A 21,027-nucleotide genomic window follows, 5' to 3' on the forward strand; every position below is an offset into this window, starting at 1 on the left:
GCGACCGGTGAAGTTGCTTGGCATAATATGAGATTCTTTACATCGCTCCTCAGCAGGCGCAGTTTGAGATCTTAGGCGCTTTCCCTCACCCTCGTTGCGCTGCCCCCTGCCAGGGGCTGGCCCGTGATGGCTCCCTCTGTGTTCTGTGGTGTGAATCCGATCAATCACTCATGGCTGGCCACCAAGGCCACTGAAGCACGCTTTCTCACTGGCCACAATCCCTGGATTCACCCCAGATTATTATCCCATTTACATGCAGAACGGGGTCCTTGAAACCCAAACAGATTATGGCGGCTGCTTTTGTGAGGGACAGCTGACTGCAGCATTGTACTCGCTGCTGTATCCCACTGTACATAACACGGCACCTTTCCTCTCACATACCCTGCTGTGCGTGTGTCATCTTAAAATCGTACACATACAGAAACCGACCAGGTCGTGTCTTCCCCAGATGAAGGGTGGCGCTTGCTTCACCATATGTTTTTTGTCTATCAATGCTGTTTTATCCAAGAGCTGATGGCAGAGGGAACGTGCCAGCGCTGTTGTGGGGTTGTAGCAGGCATTGCCAGTCTGGTGAGTAGCTCCAGTGCCCAGATGTTGGCTTTCTGTTGCTTTTGTTCGCTCGGCATCACCAGACATTTGTCAGTGGCTTCATCTTGGAGTGTGCCTTTAGAGTGGTGTGAAGCCAGCTCCTGGCGTCATCTGCTTGGAATGAGTCCTGCCCCCTCACCTCTAGAAAGGCGCCAAGCATTTTGAACTCCTGACTCTACCCCAAACCCCCTCTCAATCCCGTGCTATCTCGCTTTTTTCTCATTCTCCCTCCCCTCTTTCTCCCCCGCATTCTCTCTCCTCTATCCTCGTCTCTCTCTGTTTCTTATTCTCATTCCCTCTCTTTTTCTCTCTCCCCTTTCGCTTCCCGTCTTCTCCCCTTCCTCTCTTTTTATTCTCGGCTCCCCTCTCTCTCCATTTCTCACTATCTTCTTTTTCCTAGGTACTGCGAAGGTGAGCTGCTGAGTCTCAGCCGCGTCTTAAGGTCGAATTCTGCTGACTCGGTACACCTGTACACAGGCATCTTCCCACCAGGTTTTGTGAAAGGCAAGCTGGTCCATGTGCTGTGTGCAGGGGTAGTGGAAGCAATTACTGCAAACATGGCCTCATGTGTACCTTCCGTGCCCTGGCATTCCTGCGGCTACTTAAAGCCTCCCTGGGGGTGGGAGATGGGGGTACTTTCCAGGGGTTACATAGGTGAACACAGCATTCGCCTTTTAAGAAATGCAGCCGCTGCCCTGTTGTGAATAGGGGGACAGATGGTCAAAGAGAGGTGCTTTACTTTAGCACCAAGGTTTAGGCGCCCAGTGCGGAGCCTGAGCAGAAGCTGCAGCGTGAATGGCTGAATGTAGTCAGTAGGGTTGTCATTAGTGCAATTTACCAGTGCTGGGGGGAAGGGGCAGCACTGCCCCAGGAGACAGAGCGGTCGCGTAGCTAAAGTAGAAAGACTCAGACAGAGAACAGTCGGCATCCGAGGGCATGCCCATCCAGGGCAGAGACTGTGAAAGTAGCTCTGAGAGGTGGGCTCCAACCCACACCCAGGCGCCCTAGTGCCGCTGGTGGTGTTCTGTCGGTGCTGCCTCAGGCCTTTGCTCTCCACTCACTTTAACCCTGGAGATAGGTCTCGTAGGTCGCTGCACTATACCTGAATGCCACACTGGCTCTTCCTCCCATACGATTAACACTGCAGCTTCCAAAAATTGCAATTTCAACTTTTTGGACTCAAAAGTATTTCTATTGAAAAACATACTTACCTGAACGGATTGCTTCTGGTGCCTAAACATACATAATTTTTTTATCAAACTATGTCTCACAATCAAGTTATTCCATCATTTAACTTGAACTTATATGAAATGGGATAAAGAGAATGGTCCTACTTCACAACTGCATTGAGTAAAACACAATAAGATACCTACAGCTGTCAGGGCACACCTCCTGCCCATGCAAATTACTCATGGCACCATTATCAATGTGTCTTCCCCAAGATCCTGCTCGTCAGTGGGGCACGCCGTTGGCTTCTCTTTCGCTCTTACTGAAATTGCAGTGCTGGAAATAAGTGGACCTGAAAATAAAATAAAACATTCATTATTTTGTAATGATGAGAAGGATTTGCTCATTTCACAATTGACAGACGTGAAATTTCAGAAATGAATACCTCTGTGGTACATTTTTAAATACAACTATACCTGACCCTAGATTCACTTAGATTAAGAACGTGGTGCAGGGCTCAATTGTGTGCACACCCACAGAAATGCACCATATCCAGGGCATTTACAGCAGAAAACAGTAACCTGTGGCAGGAAAAACGGTTCCTGTGCTTGTGGCCAACTGGCACGAGATTCGTTTTGTTTCCAAAGTTCTTGTGGTCCTGACATGTTTTGTGCAATATTATTGTGTCCTGAAATTTAGAATTTATTAAAATCACATCACCCATAACTCACTTGTAATACATAGAAATTATATAGTTCTCTTTCAATATGAACACAGTACAAGGACATTTAAAAAAAAAAAAAAGTATTGATTTATATATAGATACTACATCATAGAAAACAAAATATTGCTTCTGTTTAGTTGCTGCTGTGTTGGCATTTGACTGAACACTGAATGTACAACTGATACAGCTTTTCCGGCATTAAAAAACGTGTTGTTCCACCCCTTGAACGAGCATTACTCGTACGTAAATACCCCCATCTGTGGCCCTATAAATGGTATTACTTGATCCAGGTAGACGTGCAGCAGTTACAATTAATGAGCCCAAAGACTTGGTACTGACTCCATGTTACGCTTTTCATTTTAATGAGGAGTGACAGCCACCTGTTCACATCACACACGTACTTCTGAAATATCATTTACGGTCTATTTGCCGTCTACATGTATGTACCAATAGAGGTGATCGCAAGCCCACAGCCGTCTTGTTTCACAGACTGATCCATATCACCAGATCTATTGACACCTCCAGGCAGTGACTTCACACCCCTTCTTTCTACCCCTCAATCTTTCACTATGGCCTTCTAAGCAGGGATAGTGGGTGCACCTGAACAAACCCTATCACTGGGACAAAGAGGAAGATATGATCTTGTACATCTTTAGAACAGACCAAAGACTTACTTGGAACCCAAACCCATGGTAGATACTGCAGTGATGTTGGGCCTCTCACAGACTGCAAAGATTCTCGATAGGAGCGGGGGTGGGACGTCTTTCTCATATCTGGCCCCCTCTTACTGGAATGAACTGACATATCACATCCGAACATGTACCACCCATAGGAACTTCTGAAAACTGCGTAAGACATTGCTGTTTTAACTTAATGTTCTTTCTTTTTTTGTCATGCCTCAGATCTGCCTTAGCGGCGAGATACCCCTCCTAGGGAGATGTGTGCACGATATTAAAGTAACATAACAAGGGCCTTACCAAGTGACATCAGGGCTTGGTGGATTTCCTTCATCACATTCCCGTAGAGTTCTTTCTGCCATTCCTGTAGAAGCCTCCACTCCTCGTCGGAGAAATAGGCAGAGGCATCTTGAACAATAATCAGAGGCTGAAATATAAAAAGTTGCATTACCTACTGCATTTAGTAAAATATAATATGCTGTGACCACATGTTGATTTCAAATAAAAAGCATCGATTGGTTATCACTACCACCCACTTAGTCTAGCCTCTTCCTCCTAGAGAGGCTATGTACGCACAAGTGATGAACTCCAACCAAACATGGGTAGGTGGAAGCCACAATAAATACCAAGACGCACACAAAATAGTCATTCCTAGCGGAGAGGAGTTGGCCTAACGGCTAGGGCGGTGGACCTCGAATCTGGGGAACTGGGTTCGAGTCTTGGCAATGACGCTGAACATCCTGTGATTCTGGGCAAATCACTGAATCTCCCTGTGCCTAACAAAAAGGAATGTGTCCTCATGTAATGCAACTGGTGCTATGTAAAGCGCTCGGATACCCGAGTTGGGTCAAGTTCGCGCTTTATAAAACTCTGTAAAATAAAAAAATAAAAAAATTCCTAAAACAGGAGGGGACTACCTGGTCTCTGCGGTTTAAAAGGTTATCACTATGCAGAGGCAGAGTGTTTATAATGGATATTCACCTTCAGCTGGGTAATGGCTCCGCTCATAACATATACTGTGTTGTTAACATGTTTTCTTTGGTTGCCGAACTCTATGTGGAATGTACATTCCAATACAATGTTCTACTCAGGCCTCTGTAATGTTTTTATATTTTTGACAAAACTAATAAACACATTTAAACCTAAAAGGTTATCACTGAACGATGACACTGCAGATGCTGGTCATCGGGAGGCATCCAGCTTTGCCCTTCACGCCCGCATGGCTTTGTCAAATCACCAGGTTCTCCTTGTTAATAAAGTGATGCCCGCAAAAGCAATAATCTCTCCATTTAAAGCATTCCATATGTCTACTGACTTGTTTCACCTAGCAGGTAAAACACAGTCTCCGCCGATTACTTGGCGTAACATCTTTTTTTTAATTATTATTTGACATTTATTGAGCACTACAAATCACCCCGAAAGGGTCTGCAGGTGCGATAGCAAATCTTAAGACAGGAGCTAAAATAAGGATATTGGAAATAAACTAGGACAGATTAAAAAATCCTTGTTTTCAGAGCCTTTTTGGACCATCTATAATCAGTGTTAGCACAGAGATGTAGTGGAAGCTGATTCCAGCATTGGGGGGCTAAAAGTAAGAAAATTATCTGCCTCCATTTCTGGCAGTATCAATCAATTAATCAATCAATCCATTTATAGAGCGCACTACTCACCCGTGCGGGTCTCAAGGCGCGGAAGGGGGGGTTGCTGCTACTGCTCGAATAGCCAGGTCTTGAGGTGTCTCCTGAAGGTGAGATGGTCCTGGGTCAGTCATAGGTTGGCGGGGAGGGAGTTCCACGTCTTGCTAGCCAGGTAGGAGAATGATCTTCCTCCGGTGGTGGCTCTGCGAATCCGGGGGATGGTGGCGAGGGCGAGGCTAGCGGAGTGGAGCTGGCGTGTTGGCGTGTAGAACGTGAGGCGGTTGTTGAGGTATTCGGGGCCCATGTTATGGAGAGCTTTGTGTGCGTGGGTGAGGAGCCTGAACGTGATCCTCTTGCTGACGGGAAGCCAGTGCAGGTTTCTCAGGTGGGTGGAGATGTGGCTGCGTCGGGGGATGTCCAGGATGAGTCGTGCGAATGCGTTCTGTATGCGCTGGAGTCTTTTCTGCAGTTTGGCCGTGGTTCCAGCGTAGAGGGCGTTCCCGTAGTCAAGTCGGCTGGTGACGAGGGCCTGGGTGACCGCCTTTCTGGTTCCGGTGGGGATCCACCGGAAGATCTTTCGGAGCATACGCAGGGTGTTGAAGCATGAGGATGAGACGGCGTTGACTTGCTTGGTCATCGTGAGGGAGGAGTCCAGGATGAATCCCAGGCTGCGTGCATGGTTCGTGGGTGTCGGTGCGGTTGCCAGGGATGTGGGCCACCAGGAGTCGTCCCGGGCGGATGGGGATGGTCCGAGGATGAGGACCTCCGTCTTGTCTGAGTTCAGTTTCAGATGGCTGAGCTTCATCCATTCTGCGACGTCTCTCATTCCTTCCCGGAGGCTGATTCTGGCGGTGGCAGGGTCTTTGGTGAGGGAGAGTATCAGCTGGGTGTCGTCGGCGTAGGTGAGGATTTTGAGGTTGTGTTTGCGTGGGATGGCGGCGAGGGGGGTCATGTAGATATTGAAGAGGGTAGGGCTGAGCGAGAAGCCTTGGGGTACCCAGCAGATGATCTTGGTGGCCACGGAGTGGAAGGGGGGAGGCGGACTCACTGGGTTCTGTCAGAGAGGAATGAGGTGATCCAGTCCAGGGCTTTTCCTTGGATCCCGGTGTTATGGAGGTGGGTTATTAGGGTGCGATGGCAGACGGTATCGAAGGCGGCTGAGAGGTCTAGGAGGATGAGGGCGGCAGTTTCCCCGTTGTTGAGCAGGGTCCTGATGTCGTCGGTGGCTGCGATGAGGGCTGTCTCGGTACTGTGGTTGGTTCGAAATCCAGACTGGGATGGGTCGACGGAGCTGTTTGCCTCGAGGAATGCGGTCAGCTGATTATTGACGGCATTCTCGATGACTTTAGCAGGGAAGGGGAGAAGAGAGATGGGGCGGAAGCTTTTGAGGTCTTTGGGGTCTGCTGTGGGTTTCTTCAGTAGGGCATTTCTGCGTGCTTCCAGCTCTCTGGGAAGGTGGCGGAGGGGAAGGAGTTGTTTATGACGTGCCGGAGTTGGGGTGCGATGATGGTGTCAGCTTTGTTGAAGATGTGGTGAGGGCATGGGTGGGAGGGAGAGCCACAGTGGATGGTGTTCATCACGTGGGTGGTGTCTTCAGTGCTGATGGGAGTCCAGGCATTGAGGGTGGTGATGGGGTGCACTGGTTCAGTGGCTGGAGGTGGGGTCTGGGGGCCGAAGCTGTCGTGTATGTCGGCGATCTTGCGGTGGAAGAAAGCGGCGAGGGAGTTGCAGATGCCTTGCGATCGATGGGGTGATGTCGTTGTTGCTGGCGCTGGTGTTGGAGAGCTCTTTTATGATGCTAAAGAGTTCCTTGCTGTTGTGTGTGTTGTTGTCCAGCCGCTCTTTGAATGATGTCCTTTTGGTGGTGCGGATCAGCTGGTGGTGTTTGTGAGTGGCGTTCTTGAGGGCTGTCAGGTTTTCTGTCGTCTGTTCGTGGCGCCAGGCTTTCTCGAGGGTTCGGCAGGATTTTTTCGAGTCTTTAAGGTCGTCGGTGAACCATGTGGCTCTCCTGTTGCTGGGCTTGCCTGAGGGGTTCTTCAGTGGTGCAAGGGCGTCAGCGCAGTTGGTGATCCACTGAGTGAGGTTGAGGGCCGTGGCGTTGGTGTCAGTAGTGTCCGTTGGTGGGTTCTGGCTCAGAGTTGTGGTTAGCTGGTCGGTGGTTACTTTGCTCCAGCATCTGCGGGGGATTTGTTACGGATGGTGGGATGTCGTCTTCTTGAAGGTGAAGTGGATGCAGCTGTGGTCGATCCAGTAAAGTCTGGTGGCGTGGCTGAAGGGGACGCGGCTGCTGGTGGAGAAGATAGAGTCGAGTGTGTGGCCGGCTTCGTGGGTGGGGGTGTTCACCAGTTGCTTGAGTTCGAGGTTGGCGAGGTTGTCGAGTAGGGTGGTGGTGTTGCTGTCGTTGTTCTCCAGGTGGAAGTTCAGGTCCCCCATGAGAATGTAGTCTGGTGAGGCGAGGGCGTGCGGGCTGATGAAGTCGCCGATGGCTTCACTGAATTATGTGCGTGGGCCCAGGGGTCTGTAGAGGAGGGTTCCTCTGAGAGTGGTTTTGGGGTCGGTGTGGATCTGGAAATGTAGGTGTTCGGCAGTGGTGAGGGTGTCTTCGGATTTGGTTGTGACGCTGATGGTGTTTCTGTAAATGATGGTGATTCCTCCTCCGGTTTGGTTGACGCTGTCCTTCCGGGTGATCTTGTAGCTGTCCGGGATGGCTATGGCGATGTCGGGGGCTGAGAAGGCGTTCATCCAGGTTTCTGTGAGGAAGGCGACGTCCGGCGCTGTTGTGTCGAGGGTGTTGACTAGGATACACTTGAGGTGGTTGTTGTCGTTGTCTGGTCCGGCGGGAGGTGTGTAGGTCCGGGGGCAGGTGAATCTGCAGGCTTGACAGGTGAAGGGTCCGTGGGTGCGTTTCGGGGTGGCTCGGTAGCAGGCTGGCCGTCAGCCGGTGTTGAATGCGTGGAGGGTGGCGGCGTCGTATCTCAGTCGGGTCTCCTGGCTTCGGCGGGGGCCAGGGGTTCTGGCGCTGGGCGCGGCCGTGCTTGCCTTTGGCGCCGCCGCTGCGCGGTCTCCACATGAGGAGCTGTGGGAGGGAGGAGCAGCTGGGAGGCGGTGAATGGGAGACGGGGGGCGGGGCCGCAGTGGCGGGAAGCGAGGCGGGGGGTGACACAGAGGATTAGGGAGGGGCACAAAAAGTGAACAAATGAGCAGAAATAAAAACACTAACACAGAATCCAGTGGCAGAATACAGAAACGGCAAGGGATACACAGGGGAGCAAGGATAGCAAGAAATATGTGAGGAGGGAAACCTGGGCACAGCGAGGCAGCAGCTATGGGAGCGTCACACAGGAGGACCGTGTGGTGGCTGGGGGGACGACCTGCCTGGAGACAGGGTCACGGGTCGCTCCCTCTACCACCGCGCGGTCTCCATATGAGGGGCTGTGGGAGGGAGGAGCAGCTGGGAGGCGGGAGTGGGGCGGCGAATGGGAGACAGGGGGGGCGGGGCCACAGGGGACGCAGCGGCGGGAAGCGAGGCGGAGGGTGACACAGAGGATTAGGGAGGGGAACAAAAAGTAAACAAATGAGCAGAAATAAAAACACTAACACAGAATACAGTGGCAGAATACAGAAACGGCAAGGGATACACAGAGGAGCAAGGATAGCAAGAAATACGCGAGGAGGCAAACCTGGGCACCGCGAGGCAGCAGCTATGGGGAGCGTCACACGGGAGAACCGTGTGGTGGCTGGGGGGGGCGACCTGCCTGGAGACAGGGTCACGGGTCAATATGGAAGTAGCTGGCGTTTCCCACTGGACCTGAGAATCCTAGTGGGAGCACTCCAATTAAGTTTATTCTGTAGATACTGAGAACCATTACCGTATAGGGATTTGTGGACCAAACAGAGTCGTTTTTTTCCCCAAACATTATTTAGCGTTTTGTCATGAAGTATCTTGTTACATTATGAGATACACAGTCATAGTACATGAGCGAGGAAATAAATTGTACACACGCGAGTAGGCTCAGTTAGGAAGAAACACATCAAGAACATAGTCATATGTGATGTAACATTCAATATCCAGAAACATACAATAGCCTAGACCATAGAGAAATCACCTCTCCCCAACACCTGTTGTAAAACTGTAAATACTATAAAGAAAATGCAGGACATAGAAAAACTGAACACATAATGCTGCTGTGTGGTATAGATCTCAATTAGCCCACTCCAGTGGGGACAATGCCCTGTTCCAGCTGAGAGATAGGCTCTAAAAGGGTCCCATATGTCCCTGGGCCGCGAGGTAGATGGTACTGTGGCAGCATACTCCTCGCTCCTCGTGGTGCAAGACGCTAGGCTGCTCATCCATCCCTGAATGGAAGGTGCAGTCCTGCTGCCCCTGTGGATAGCCACCTCTCTTTTAGCCAGTAAGAAACAGATAGCCGCAAATCTTCGAACCTTTTTGGGAAAATTAACTAGGTATACTATGATGGCAATTTCAGGCCAGTGGTCTAATGGTAAGTGTATCATGTGCCCTAGTTTTTTGTGCACTTCTTTCCAGTGTGTGGGGCGTCGCATTTACGGCAGTTGTGGGGCTTGGAGGGGTCACTTTTAAAGAACTCTAGCCGGAGTAACATATATTATCCCGAGAAATTTGAAGTGAATCAACTTGTGACGACTGTTGAGGGAGACATTTTTTGTGACTACGCAGCATGCAACCCACTGCTCGTCGATTATCGAGCTACCCAAGTCTTCCTCCCAGTCCCTACGGATCTCGTCATTGTTGAGTGGGACGAGGGTTGCACAAGCCTTATATAGCTTGGAAATGAGGTGGACCCCTTGGTCGTTCTTGATGACTAGCGAGTGAGGGGTGAATGAGTGCGGTTCAAGGGGGAAATCTGGAAATGTGGGGCGCAGAGCAGAGCGAACCCGCAGCAGTACAGATTTGTCCATGAAGGTGGCATCAGGGAACCTAGGCTCGTCATCGGTGTCAAAAGCGTGCCCGTCGTGGAACAGATCACCAATTTTAGTGATGTCAAATTTAGTGAAAGTGCGTTGTATTAGGCGTTCACCTGTGATCGGCAGCCATCGAGCATTAGGAAGTGCTAAGGCGGTGGAATAGAGGGTGGACGTGTCCGTGACCCTGGTCGTGGAGATCGTTTGGATGTCTTGTGGGTCTCAAGGAAGGCCCTGGGGGAGGATAGCTGCCAATTGCTCAGGAAGGACAAGATCAGCCTCCAGACGAAGATAAGGGATTCTGACATCTGGGTGGAACCATGCATGAGCGTAGCTGCATTGTGCAAGTAAATAATATAGAAGTAGGTCGGCACGCCATAACCCCCTCTTTCGTAGGGGAGAAGCATAACCTGCCAGCGGACAGGACCCGCTTATCCCCCCATACCAGTCTTATCAAGTGAGAACAATGTGTCGAAAAAAAAACTATTTGGGAGGGGAATGGGAATGTTGTGAAAAATATATAAAAATGTAGGGAGCACAATCATTTTGATAAGTGCTGCCTGGCCAGCGATAGACAGCGGCAGTCTGAGCCACTTACCAATTTGTGCCTCTAAAGTGTGGACAGCTTGTCCATAGTTGAGGCGGACGATCTGCTCGGTGTCTAGGTGTATGTGGATGCCCAGATACTTGACGGAGTCAGTGCTCTAATCCAGAGGGAACTCAAGCTCCCATGGTTTTGAGCTGGGGGTGAGGGGTAAGATCACTGACTTGTGCCAATTGATGCAAAGGCAGAGTATACGCCAAAACGGAGTATTTCACGGATGAGACAGCATTCAGTGACGCCAATAGTGGGCCCGTATTAAATTGCAGTCCTCTGTGAAGGTGCTTTTCTTGAAAATGGTGGATCAGGGGGTCCATAGCGAGAATAAATAGTAAAGGGTTCAAAGAGTGTTCTGTTTAGCCTGAGCCGAGCTGTGGGACGGCGATATAGCAGTGCCGTGGTTGCAACAAATCCAATAGACATCCCCTTACGCTGCATGATGGACAGAAAAAAGGGCCATTCCAATGAATCGAAGGCCTTTCAGTGTCTAATGATATTGCGGCCCAGGACCCTCTGGGTTTATCCTATGCAGGGTGGAAAATAATGTTAGTAAATTAAACGATGTGGAGCGGTGGGGAACAAAGACGGATTGTGCAGGGGAAATTATGAATTCCATTAACTGGAAGAGGCCAGGATTTTGTAGTCCAGATTTAATAGCGGAAGGGACATATATGAACCACGAAGCAGCGGGGTTTTACCCGGTTTGGGGAGAAGGATTATGACTGCCTCGCGAAGGGTAGGCGGTAAGACTTATCTCTCCATGCCCTTTGCGTAGACTTCAAGGAGTTGCAGCGCTAATAAGTCTTTAAAGGTCTTGTAAAAGTCGCCTGTGAATCCGTCAAGACCAGGGGCGGAAGAGGACCGTAAGGCATCAATGGCGGCGATAACGTCTGGTTCAGAGATGGGGTCAGCCAGGAAATCCTGCATATATTTCTCCAGTTAGACAAGCGCTACCTCAGATGAGTATGATTCCTTTTCGGTGTGGTCGCTCCCAATTCTGGAGGCATACAGTGTTTTAAAATAAGACAGAAATTCCTTTTGTATTTCCATTGTGGCAGTAAGCTGCTGGCCCATCGAGGACTGTAATTCAGGAATGCATGCCGCGCTATAAGGAGGTCTGATCATCTGCGCTAGAAACCTCCCTGGTCTGCATTGTGGTATTTCCCCATGAATAGAATCTCCCGATTGGCCGTGTCTCTGTATTCCGCTAGCAAGGTCACACGCTTTTGTTCAGTTTCTGGGCGGTGAGTATGCAACAGCCCGGCATCTAAGTCGGTTAACTCCCGTTCCAGGTGGGATAGAGTGGAGCACAAATCGTGGAGCACTCCGGCGTGCTTAGAAATGCATACCCCTCGTGTGTATGCTTTAAATCCTTCCCAGAGAACAGCCACCGTGTCCACCGAACCACTGTTTATGGCAAAATATTCCTCAATTGCTTCCCGGATTTCGTGTTGAAAGAGGTCATCGTCTAAGGCGCAGCAAGGGAAGCGCCATTGCCTCTCAAAGCCCTCAGGTCAGGGAATCCGAAGCAGCAAAAGAGCGGGGGAGCGATCGGAATATGTCTGAGGGAGAGTCTGGATCTAACGGCATCAACCCAGGACACGAGGGGAAGTTAAGCTGAAGTCACTTCTGGTCCAAGTGTTGTGACAGCTCGTGTAATGGGTGAAATTTGTGTGTGTTGTCTAATATGGATAACTGCTCGCGTAGGGACTGGAGAGCTCTATGAGCGTGCGGTTTGGGATCTGGAGCAAGAGAAGTGCTATCCAGGGTCTGGTCTGGGGTGATGTTGAAGTTTCCACCCAACAGAAAAGTCCTAGGACCAAGTTTTAGGAGCTGGGAGAGTAGGGAATAATAAAAGTCGAGGGAGTCAGTGTTCAGGCCGTACACGCAAACCATTGCCATGAAAGTGCCAACTACAATTATGTATCTGCCTTCTTTATCACGACAGTCGCATGCAGACTGAATGGGACATGTTTGTGTATGAGAATGGCAGTGCCTCTGGCATAGTTGCAAAAGTTTGCAAAATATCTATGGGCTTCCCAGCTAGAGGCGAAATGGACAGGGTCAGATGTGGGCAAATGAGCCTCCTGCAGGACGGTGATGTCTACTCTATGGTGAATCAAATAGCGTAAGACGTAGCGCTTCCTGAGTTTATCATTAAGGACACGGATGTTCCACGTCATCAGCGTCAAGTCCAAGGGGCCATCAAGGCGTCCTAACTGGCCATGGGCGGAGTAGAGTGTAAGAATCAGATGGGCGTAAGCATACACGTCATGACTGTGTTAAAACACGAAAGTAACCAAGTATAACAAAACATTAACAAATGTCCCCCTACAGCCCCCCACCCAGCTTCCATGCCAAACAAGAGAGGCAAAACCAACATTGTCAAAGAAAACCATAGTACCAATCGAATTATCAAGAAAATGCCAGAAAAGGTACATTCATATTCTACAAAACCAATTCACAGTATACGCCAGAACAGCTGACCAGCAATCAGGGATAATGCACAGAATACAAAAAAATCCCAATGGTTTCACACAGCAATAGAATAAGGGGCCATTTGAGTGGAATCAACAGGTACCCGACCCAGACACAAGTTCCATACTGGCATCCAAGCCGCTGTGAGGTGGAGACATTCTGCTATCAACACATGGGCGCTGAGTATTTTGTTTGTGAGTGCAGCAAAACTCCTGGGCTTCCGTGAGGCTGTCAAAGATGCGGGCACGGCCATTGATCTCGACCCGTAGTCGTGCAGGATAGAGCATGCCATATTTCAAGCCAAGGTTCCTGAGCGTGCCTTTGATGCCGTTGTACTTGTGGCGGGCCTCTTGGACCATGACGGTGAAGTCCGGGTATTGAGACAACTTGGAACCTTGCCACAAGGTTTCGCCACACTCACGTGCCAGTCGGAGGGCAGTGTCACGATCCCTAAAGTTCATAAGGCGGGCAATGATGGGCCTAGGTGGGCAGCCAGGATTGGGCCGGGACCCCAGTGTTCGGTGCGCGCGCTCCACCCGCGAAGCCAGAGGTAAAGGAGTCCCTCCCAAAGATATCAGTGAGAACTGTTTCAACGAATGTGTCCATGCGGCCTGTCACCGTGGATTCGGGCACTCCTATGATACGTATGTTGTTTCGGCGACTGGGAGCCTCCAAATCTTCATTCTTGATGGCAACATCTTTCAGGATATGTTCCATACATTCAAGATGTTTGAGGGATTGCGCAGTTTCATCTTTGAGGTCATATATATATACGGGATCCCGCTATGTCGAGGCGTCTATCATGCGCCTGGATCTTCGCACCCAAATCTGCAATAGTTTTGTCTAGTGCATCAAATCTCCCGTCCAGCGCCTTAAATCCTGCTCTCATCTCCTGGAGTAATGAGCCGATCTGGCCAGCAGTGTCATCGGAACGTCCCGCACTCTGCCATGATGGAAGAACCCTCAGGGGCCGTCTCGGGTACTCTTTCAAAGGGAAGGAGCCTTTGTTTTGGGTCTTTGCGGCCCATGCCGCTGCTCCAACGAGTAGGGCAGGCAATGGCAGGAGTGCCAGTGTGGACAGACGGCTATGGGTGTGAGTTAGAGCAGGTGAGAAGTGAGAGGGGCTGGATGGCTCCGGGAGAAAGCGGCGCACCAGTAACCAGCTGCAGGCATTAACGGACGGCACTAGTATAGAAGCCTCCAGTCCTGGGGGTTGTCAGGAGCTGCTCCATTCTGTTCTGCGAGCGCGGCCGCCGCCGAGATCACCAGGTCTGGCGCCAGCAAGAAGGACAGTCAGCAGGACGCCAGGATGAGAGGCGGAGACCAGTGAGAGCGGGGCCCAATCATCATGGGCGGTCGATGAGGAGAGGAAGCCGGCCAGTGGTCAGGGTGGAGCAGCAAGGGTAGCACCAGGGGGTGGGTGGGGGGGAGGCAACCCAGCGCAGGTGGTGCACGGCAGGAAGCGACCCCAGTGATCAAGCGCTGTGCTCTTGTGAAATCCGGAGGCTGCAAGTGTGGGGAACACATAGGCCCTGTCCCTACGAGGTCCGGTATAACGCCAAACTTGGTTCGGTACGCAGACGGCCGAACGGGAGAGATGAGAAATGAAACAGGCACCCAGCAGGGGTGAGGTCCAAGGTGTGAAACGGAAGGGATGGAAAGTGAAACCAGCAGGGATGGGGATAGAGGCGAGAAACTGAGGTTATTGGAAGTTAAACCAGCAGGGGTAGGGGCAGAGATGTGGAACAGGAGAGATGGGAAGTGAAGCCAGCAGGAGTGATGGCCGAGGTGTGAAACGGAAGGGATGGGAAGTGAAACCAGCAGGGATGGGGATAGAGGCGTGAAACTGAGGTTATGGGAAGTGAAACCAGCAGGGGTGGGGGCAGAGATGTGGAACAGGAGAGATGGGAAGTGAAACCAGCAGCCAGCAGGGGTGTGGTGGCGGATGCCTGAAACCAACAGGGGTGGGGCTGAGGAATGAAAATGGGAGGGATGGTAAGTGAAACTGGCAGCCTGCAAGGGTGTGATCCCAGGTGTGAAACGGGAGGGAAGGGAAGTGAAACAGGCAGCCTGCAGGGGTGGCGGCAGAGGTGTCAAGATGCGAGGGATGAGAGGTAAAACCAGCAGGTGTGGGGTCAAGGTGTGAAACAGGAGGGATTGGAAGTAAAACCGGCAACCAGCAGGGGTGGGCTGAGGTGTGAAACAGGAGGGATAAGAAGTCAAACCAGTAGCCAGCTGGGATAAGGGCCGAGGTGTGAAACGGGAGGGACAGGAAGAGAAACCATCAGGGATTTATTTATTTATTTATTTATAATTACATTTATTGAGCGCGCAGCTACCCGAAGGTTTCCCGGCGCTAAGGCAGACTAAACGGTCAGAAAAAGTGGGAGAAACAATAAACCATAGGGTTAAGTGTTGAAAAGCCAAGTTTTAATTCCCTTACGGAAAGTAAGGAAACAGGATTCGAAGCGCAACTGTTGAGGTAGGGCGTTCCATAAGGAAGGGGCCAACAGGGCAAACGAGCGTCCACCCATTTTGGCTCTGTTGGTGCGTGGAATCATAAACTTATTCTGCGTAGAAGACCTGAGTGTCCGGGGGGGAATGTATTGCTGCACTAGGGCAGACAGATAGTGAGGGGCCTTACCAGTCATGATTTTATGCATATAGCAGAGTGCTTTAAACTTGACTCTGTTCTCAATACGCAACCAGTGCAGTTTCCGCATATGGGGAGTAACCGAGGATCTAGCAGGGAGGTGACAGATAAGGCGAACTGCCATATTCTGCACCACCTGGTACTTCCTGGTAACCTCCTTGGCGGCGCCCAAGAGAAGGATGTTCCCATAGTCCAGGCGGGAGATGACCAAAGCCTGGACTACGGTCCTCAAGGTGTCTGCCGGCAGCATCCACGTGATTTTCCTCAGCCACCTGATGATGGTGGTACAGGTGGCGGAGACTTTCACAGCGTGTTGCTTGAAGGTTAGCTGGTTATCAAAAAGAACCCCAAGATTGCGGGCAGACTCTGATGGAGTGGGTAAGGGACCCATCTCCGATGGCCAATGGTGTGGGCCCCAGAGTGAAGCGTCTGGGCCAAACAAGAGAAGTTCTGTCTTGTCCCCATTTAATTTTAGCTTGTGCTTCAGCATCCAATCCGATATTTGTTTCAACCCGGATTGAAGAGAAGACGAGGGGAGATTTTTATTGGTGGAAAGGGAGTAGATGACTTGAGTGTCATCAGCATACGAGTAAATTGTGAGGCCTGCCTGTTCCGCTAAAAAAGCAAGCGGCCTCACATACAGATTAAAGAAAAGGGGACTAAGAATAGACCCTTGGGGAACACCGTGAGTGGAGGGGAGAATAGAAGAGACAGAAGTGGAGGAAAAGACTTGGAACGTGCGGTCAGAAAGAAAATTAGCAATCCAGGCCAGGGCGGGACCACCGACGCCAACCACCTCCAACGTGGACAATAAGATGGAATGGGAGACGGTGTCGAAAGCGGCACTCAAATCAAGCAGAATGAGTGCCACCGTCTCCCCATTATCCACTTGGCGTCTGATGGTCTCTGACACGCCAAGGAGGGTGGTTTCTGTGGAAAAACCCGCCCGAAAGCCGGATTGGGAACCATGAAGAAAATTAGAAGATTCCACAAAAGAGTTAAGCAAAGAATTAACATGTTTCTCCAAAATCTTGGAAAAGCAGGGGAGCAAAGAAATAGGGCGAAAATTGGAGGGGTTGTCTGGGTCTGCATTTGCCTTTTTTAATAGTGGGACCACCATTGCGTGTTTCCATTCGTTTGGAACAATCGCTTCTGTCAGGGAAGCATTCAAGACATCTAGGATAATCTGGATAGATGCTGGGTCCAGTGAGCGCAAAACTTGCGGGGGCATGGGGTCCAGGGGGGAGCCAGATTTGATGTCTTGAAGATATCTATTTAGAAGCGCAGGGGAGATAGGGTCCCAAGCAAGAAGTGGGGAGGAAGTGGGCAGTGGACCGGGGATGATATCAGGCGGAAGATTACATAAGTCTTGAACAGAGTGAATGGGGGAGGCAGAGGTAGAATTAAAAATGGCATAAATCTTATCAATTTTTGCAAGAAAAAAATTAGCTAAGGCATTACACTGAGCAGTGTCTAAACAGGGATCCTTAGGCACCGAGGAAGCACCCGAGAGCTCCTTGACTATTTTGAACAGGGCTTTAGGTCTATTTTGCGCTGTAAGAATGGTGCTGTTCGCAAAGTCAGCTCTGGCGGCATCACAGGCCGCGTGATAAATTTTGAGGGCGGACTTGTATTCAATTTTATGAGAAGGGTCAGGGATGCGGGCAAAGGTGTGAAACGGGAAGGCAGCCTGCAGGGGTGGGGGCCGAGGTGTGAACATCAGAGGGATGAAAAGTGAAACCAGCAGGTGTGGGGTCAAGGTGTGAAACAGGAGAGATGGGAAGTGAAACCAGTAGCCAACAGGGGTGGGGGGCTGAGGCGTGAAGCAGGAGGGATGGGAAGTGAAACCAGCAGGAGTGGGAGCCGAGGAGTGAAGATGGGAGGGATGGGAAGTGAAACCGGCAGCCTGCAGGGGTGGGAGTCTAGGTGTGAAACGGGAGGGATGGGAAGTGAAACCAGGAGGGGTGAGGGCCGATGTGTTAAGTTAGGAGGGATGGGAAGTGAAACCAGCCGCCAACAAGGGTGGGAGGCGAGGTGTAAAGATGGGACAAAGAGAAAGTGAAACTAGCAGGGGGGACGCATAGGTGTAAAATGGGAGGGGTGAAAAGTGAAACTGGCAGCCTGCAGGGGTGTGATCCCAGGTGTGAAACAGGAGGGATGGGAAGTGAAACAGGCAGCCTGCAGGAGCGGGGGCCGAGGTGTGAAGATGCGAGAAATGAGAAGTGAAACCAGCAGGTGTGGGGTTAAGGTGTGAAACAGGAGGGATGGGAAGTGAAATCGGCAGCCAGCAGGGGTGGGCCAAGGTGTGAAACGGGAGGGATAGGAAGTGAAACCAGTAGCCAGCTGGGATATGGGCTGAGGTGTAAAACAGGAGGGATAGGAAATGTAACCAGCAGCCAGCAGGGATGGGGCTCTGAGGCGTGAAACTTGAGGGATGGGAAGTGAAACCAGCAGGAGTGGGACCCGAGGTGTGAAGATGAGAGGGATGGGATGTGAAACCGGGCAGCCTGCAGGGGTTGGAGTCCAGGTGTGAAACGGGAGGGAAGGGAAGTGAAACCAGGAGGAGTGAGGGCCAATGTGTGAAGACGGGAGGGATGGGATGTGAAACCAGCCGCCCGGTGAGGAGCTCCGGCCGGGAGCTGCCCGTCAGTGTTTGCCACTCTGGACCTAAAGCCCCTTAAACCCTCTTTTCCTCGTATTTTTTTCCGGTATCCGGACAGCGGAAAAGACTTGGCCGATGCCCGGAGGATCCGCTTGGTTCGACTATAGGGAAGTCTTGGCCGGGTTTCCCACAAGGCCGTCTCCTACCGAGCTGGACATCGGGCATGGATTACCTTCCAGCTGATGTCTCTCTTTAGTACTCATCTGCCTCACTCGGAGCTCACCGTCCTACTGGTAATTATCCAGCCTCGGCGCAGCTCTGGCCCATTTAGATGGCTCCGGATGGTGATGGATTGCTCTAAGGCGTGATTTCCACTCTTCCCGGGACTTCGAGACGACTTAGCCGATGCCCAGTGGAGCCCACCGCTTGGCATGGCTATCGAGGAGTTAGGCCTGGGTTCTCCTGCGGCCGTCACCTACGCAGCTGGACATGGGGAAAGACTTTCCTCATCCCGCTGCTGTTCTCTCCCTCTGCTCACTGTCTCGGTACAAGTTGTTGCTGATGAATGATAATGGGGCCATCCATGGCTGAGCTTTGTCTCCATCGGCTGCCTGCCAGTTCTCGCTGCCTTCCCATGCTGGCTGTCTACCTGGCTATGCTCCGCCTCATCCCCGATTTCTGAGTCTCGAGAGATCTTTTCCAGGTATGGGGGCGCTGAAGACATGACCGGAAGATTGCCTTCACCGATGCCCCAGTGGTCCCAAGCCTGCACGCCCCTTCTCCCTTTCTCCCACCTTTGACTTTTGAACTGCGTACCCCCCTTTCACTTCTCTTTTGCACTTTTAATTCAGGCTCCCTGGGTCACATCTATGGCCTTTATGACTTTTGGTCTTTCCTCCTGGCCGCCATGTTGTCGCTGATCCCCGTTTTCTCCGGACCCGCCACCTTGTTGATCCTTTGTCCTCTCCCCTGTTCCCTCATTCACCCCTGATGATCCTCAAACGTTTCTCCCTCTTTCTGGTCTGCTGTTCCTCCATCCCCTCTTATCCCAGCTCCCTCTCTCTTAACACTACTTATGTCTCCCTCTCCCCCTTTTTTTTATTTTCCCACTACCCTTGTTAATTTCTGTGCAACTGTCTTATTTACTGCACCTTGACTGTAATTTTGTCGTTATTATGTAATCAGTATGTAACCTATTTAATACTCGTAACTTACATCTCGCTGTGCCTTATTGAAAAGCGCTCTGATACCTCCGGGTCTAGCCAGTGCTATATAAAACTCATGATAAAATGGGAAGTGAAACCAGCCGCCTGCAAGGGTGGGAGGCAAAGTGTGAAGATGGGACAGATAGAAAGTGAACCAGCAGAGGGGAGGCATGGGTGTGAAATGGGGGGGGGAGGGAAATGAAAGCAGCAGCGGTGAGGCCCTTAGGAGTGAAACCAGCAGGGTTGGGGCCCTATGAGTGAAATCCGCAGCCAGCAGTGGGGGGGGGCTAGGAGTGAAACCAGCAGTGGGGGGCCCTAGGAGTGAAACCAGCAGGGGTGGAGGGCCTAGGAGTGAAACCAGCAGCGGTGGTGGCCATAGGAGTGAAATCAGCAGGGGTGGGGGGGCCCTAGGAGTGAAATCAACAGGGGTGGGGGCCCTAGGAGTGAAATCAGCAGGGGTGGGGGACTCTAGGAGTGAAATCAACAGGGGTGGGGGGCCCTAGGAGTGAAATCAACAGGCGTGGGGGCCCTAGGAGTGAAATCAGCAGGAGTGGGGGGGGGGCCCTAGGAGTGAAATCAACAGGGGTGGGGGCCCTAGGAGTGAAATCAGCAGGGGTGGGGGGCTAGGAGTGAACCCAGCAGGGGTGGTGGGCCCTAGGAGTGAAACCACTAGGGGTGGGGGCCCTAGGAGTGAAATCAACAGGGGTTGGGGCCCTAGGAGTGAAGCCAGCAGTGGGGGGTGGGGGCTAGGAGTGAAACCAGCAGTGTGGGGGTCCTAGGAGGGAAGCCAGCAGGGGTGGGGGCTCTAGGAGTGAAATAGCAGTGGGGGGCCTAGGAGTGAAATCAGCAGGGGGTGGGGGCTAGGAGTGGGGCCCCTTTTATTTTTTATTTATTTTATTTATGCGTTTTTATATAGCGCGGACTTTACCCGAAGGCGTCAGAGCGCTTCACAATAGGAACAGAAAATTACAAATGTACCAAAATTTACAAAAGCAGACATTAAGTTACATGAGGTAAAAGTGACAATTGCGAGCAAACGAAATACAAGAGGAGCAAACGGTGCATTCCAGGAGGAAAGAGTGACGTGTGCAGGTTACAAGAGAAACAAAGTACACGTAGAGGTATAATACTGCAATATATGCTAGACACTGAGGCACAAGAACAAACGTTACGTAGGCAAAGGTGGCAAACAAAATGTGAGAGGAGCAAACAGGGTGTTACAAGAGAAAAGTGAGGTGTGCAAGTTACAGAAGGGTACCAAACACAGGTAGAAGGATAATACCGCAATAAATGGTAAACTCTCCAACCACCAGAACACACTGGGAAGGCACTGCCATAGTCATGGACCCCCTGAGCCCGGTGGGTTCCCCTGGGCTCTCCCCCCATGCCCCAGGCTCACCTGGGCTCCCTCCTGCCAGGACATGTCTGCGGCGCCGGCTCTGCTGTGTTTGGATCTCGGCCTCGAAGGGATGATCAACAAGAGGACCCGAGGAGGACAATGGATCAAAATCCCTGCTGGTACAAACAGCACCTCGTCTTCTGCGCATGTGCAGAACGTGGGACACTGGGCACGAGCGCTTGCGCAGAGCGCACCAAGGCAGAGTAGGTGTCTGGGAGGGAGGCCCACCATCAGCGCATGCGCAGAGTGGCCCCGAGCTAGAGCATGCTAGGCTTCCGGGGACGCTCACTATCAGCGCATGCGCAGAGCTGCCCCGAGCTAAGGCATGCTATGCTTCGGAGGACGCTCACTATCA

At 51.4% G+C, this 21,027-nt stretch overlaps 1 protein-coding gene across 1 annotated transcript in view; it reads right to left on the minus strand.

The window, feature by feature from the left end:
- Positions 1-20,791, minus strand: part of LOC144770923 (uncharacterized) — a 51,011-nt gene extending 30,220 nt beyond the window's left edge. The window contains exons 1-3 of the mRNA XM_078655743.1: positions 20,673-20,791; positions 3,457-3,583; positions 1,962-2,107 (exon numbers count right to left, since the gene is read on the minus strand). Coding sequence (XP_078511869.1) covers positions 1,962-2,001 — 40 coding nt within the window. The 5' untranslated portion in view covers positions 2,002-2,107; positions 3,457-3,583; positions 20,673-20,791. The remainder of the gene's footprint in view (positions 1-1,961; positions 2,108-3,456; positions 3,584-20,672) is intronic.
- Between the last annotated feature and the right edge of the window lie 236 nt (positions 20,792-21,027).

Source organism: Lissotriton helveticus, chromosome 7 (assembly GCF_964261635.1).
Source record: "Lissotriton helveticus chromosome 7, aLisHel1.1, whole genome shotgun sequence".
In the NCBI taxonomy this organism is placed as follows: Eukaryota; Metazoa; Chordata; class Amphibia; order Caudata; family Salamandridae; genus Lissotriton; species Lissotriton helveticus.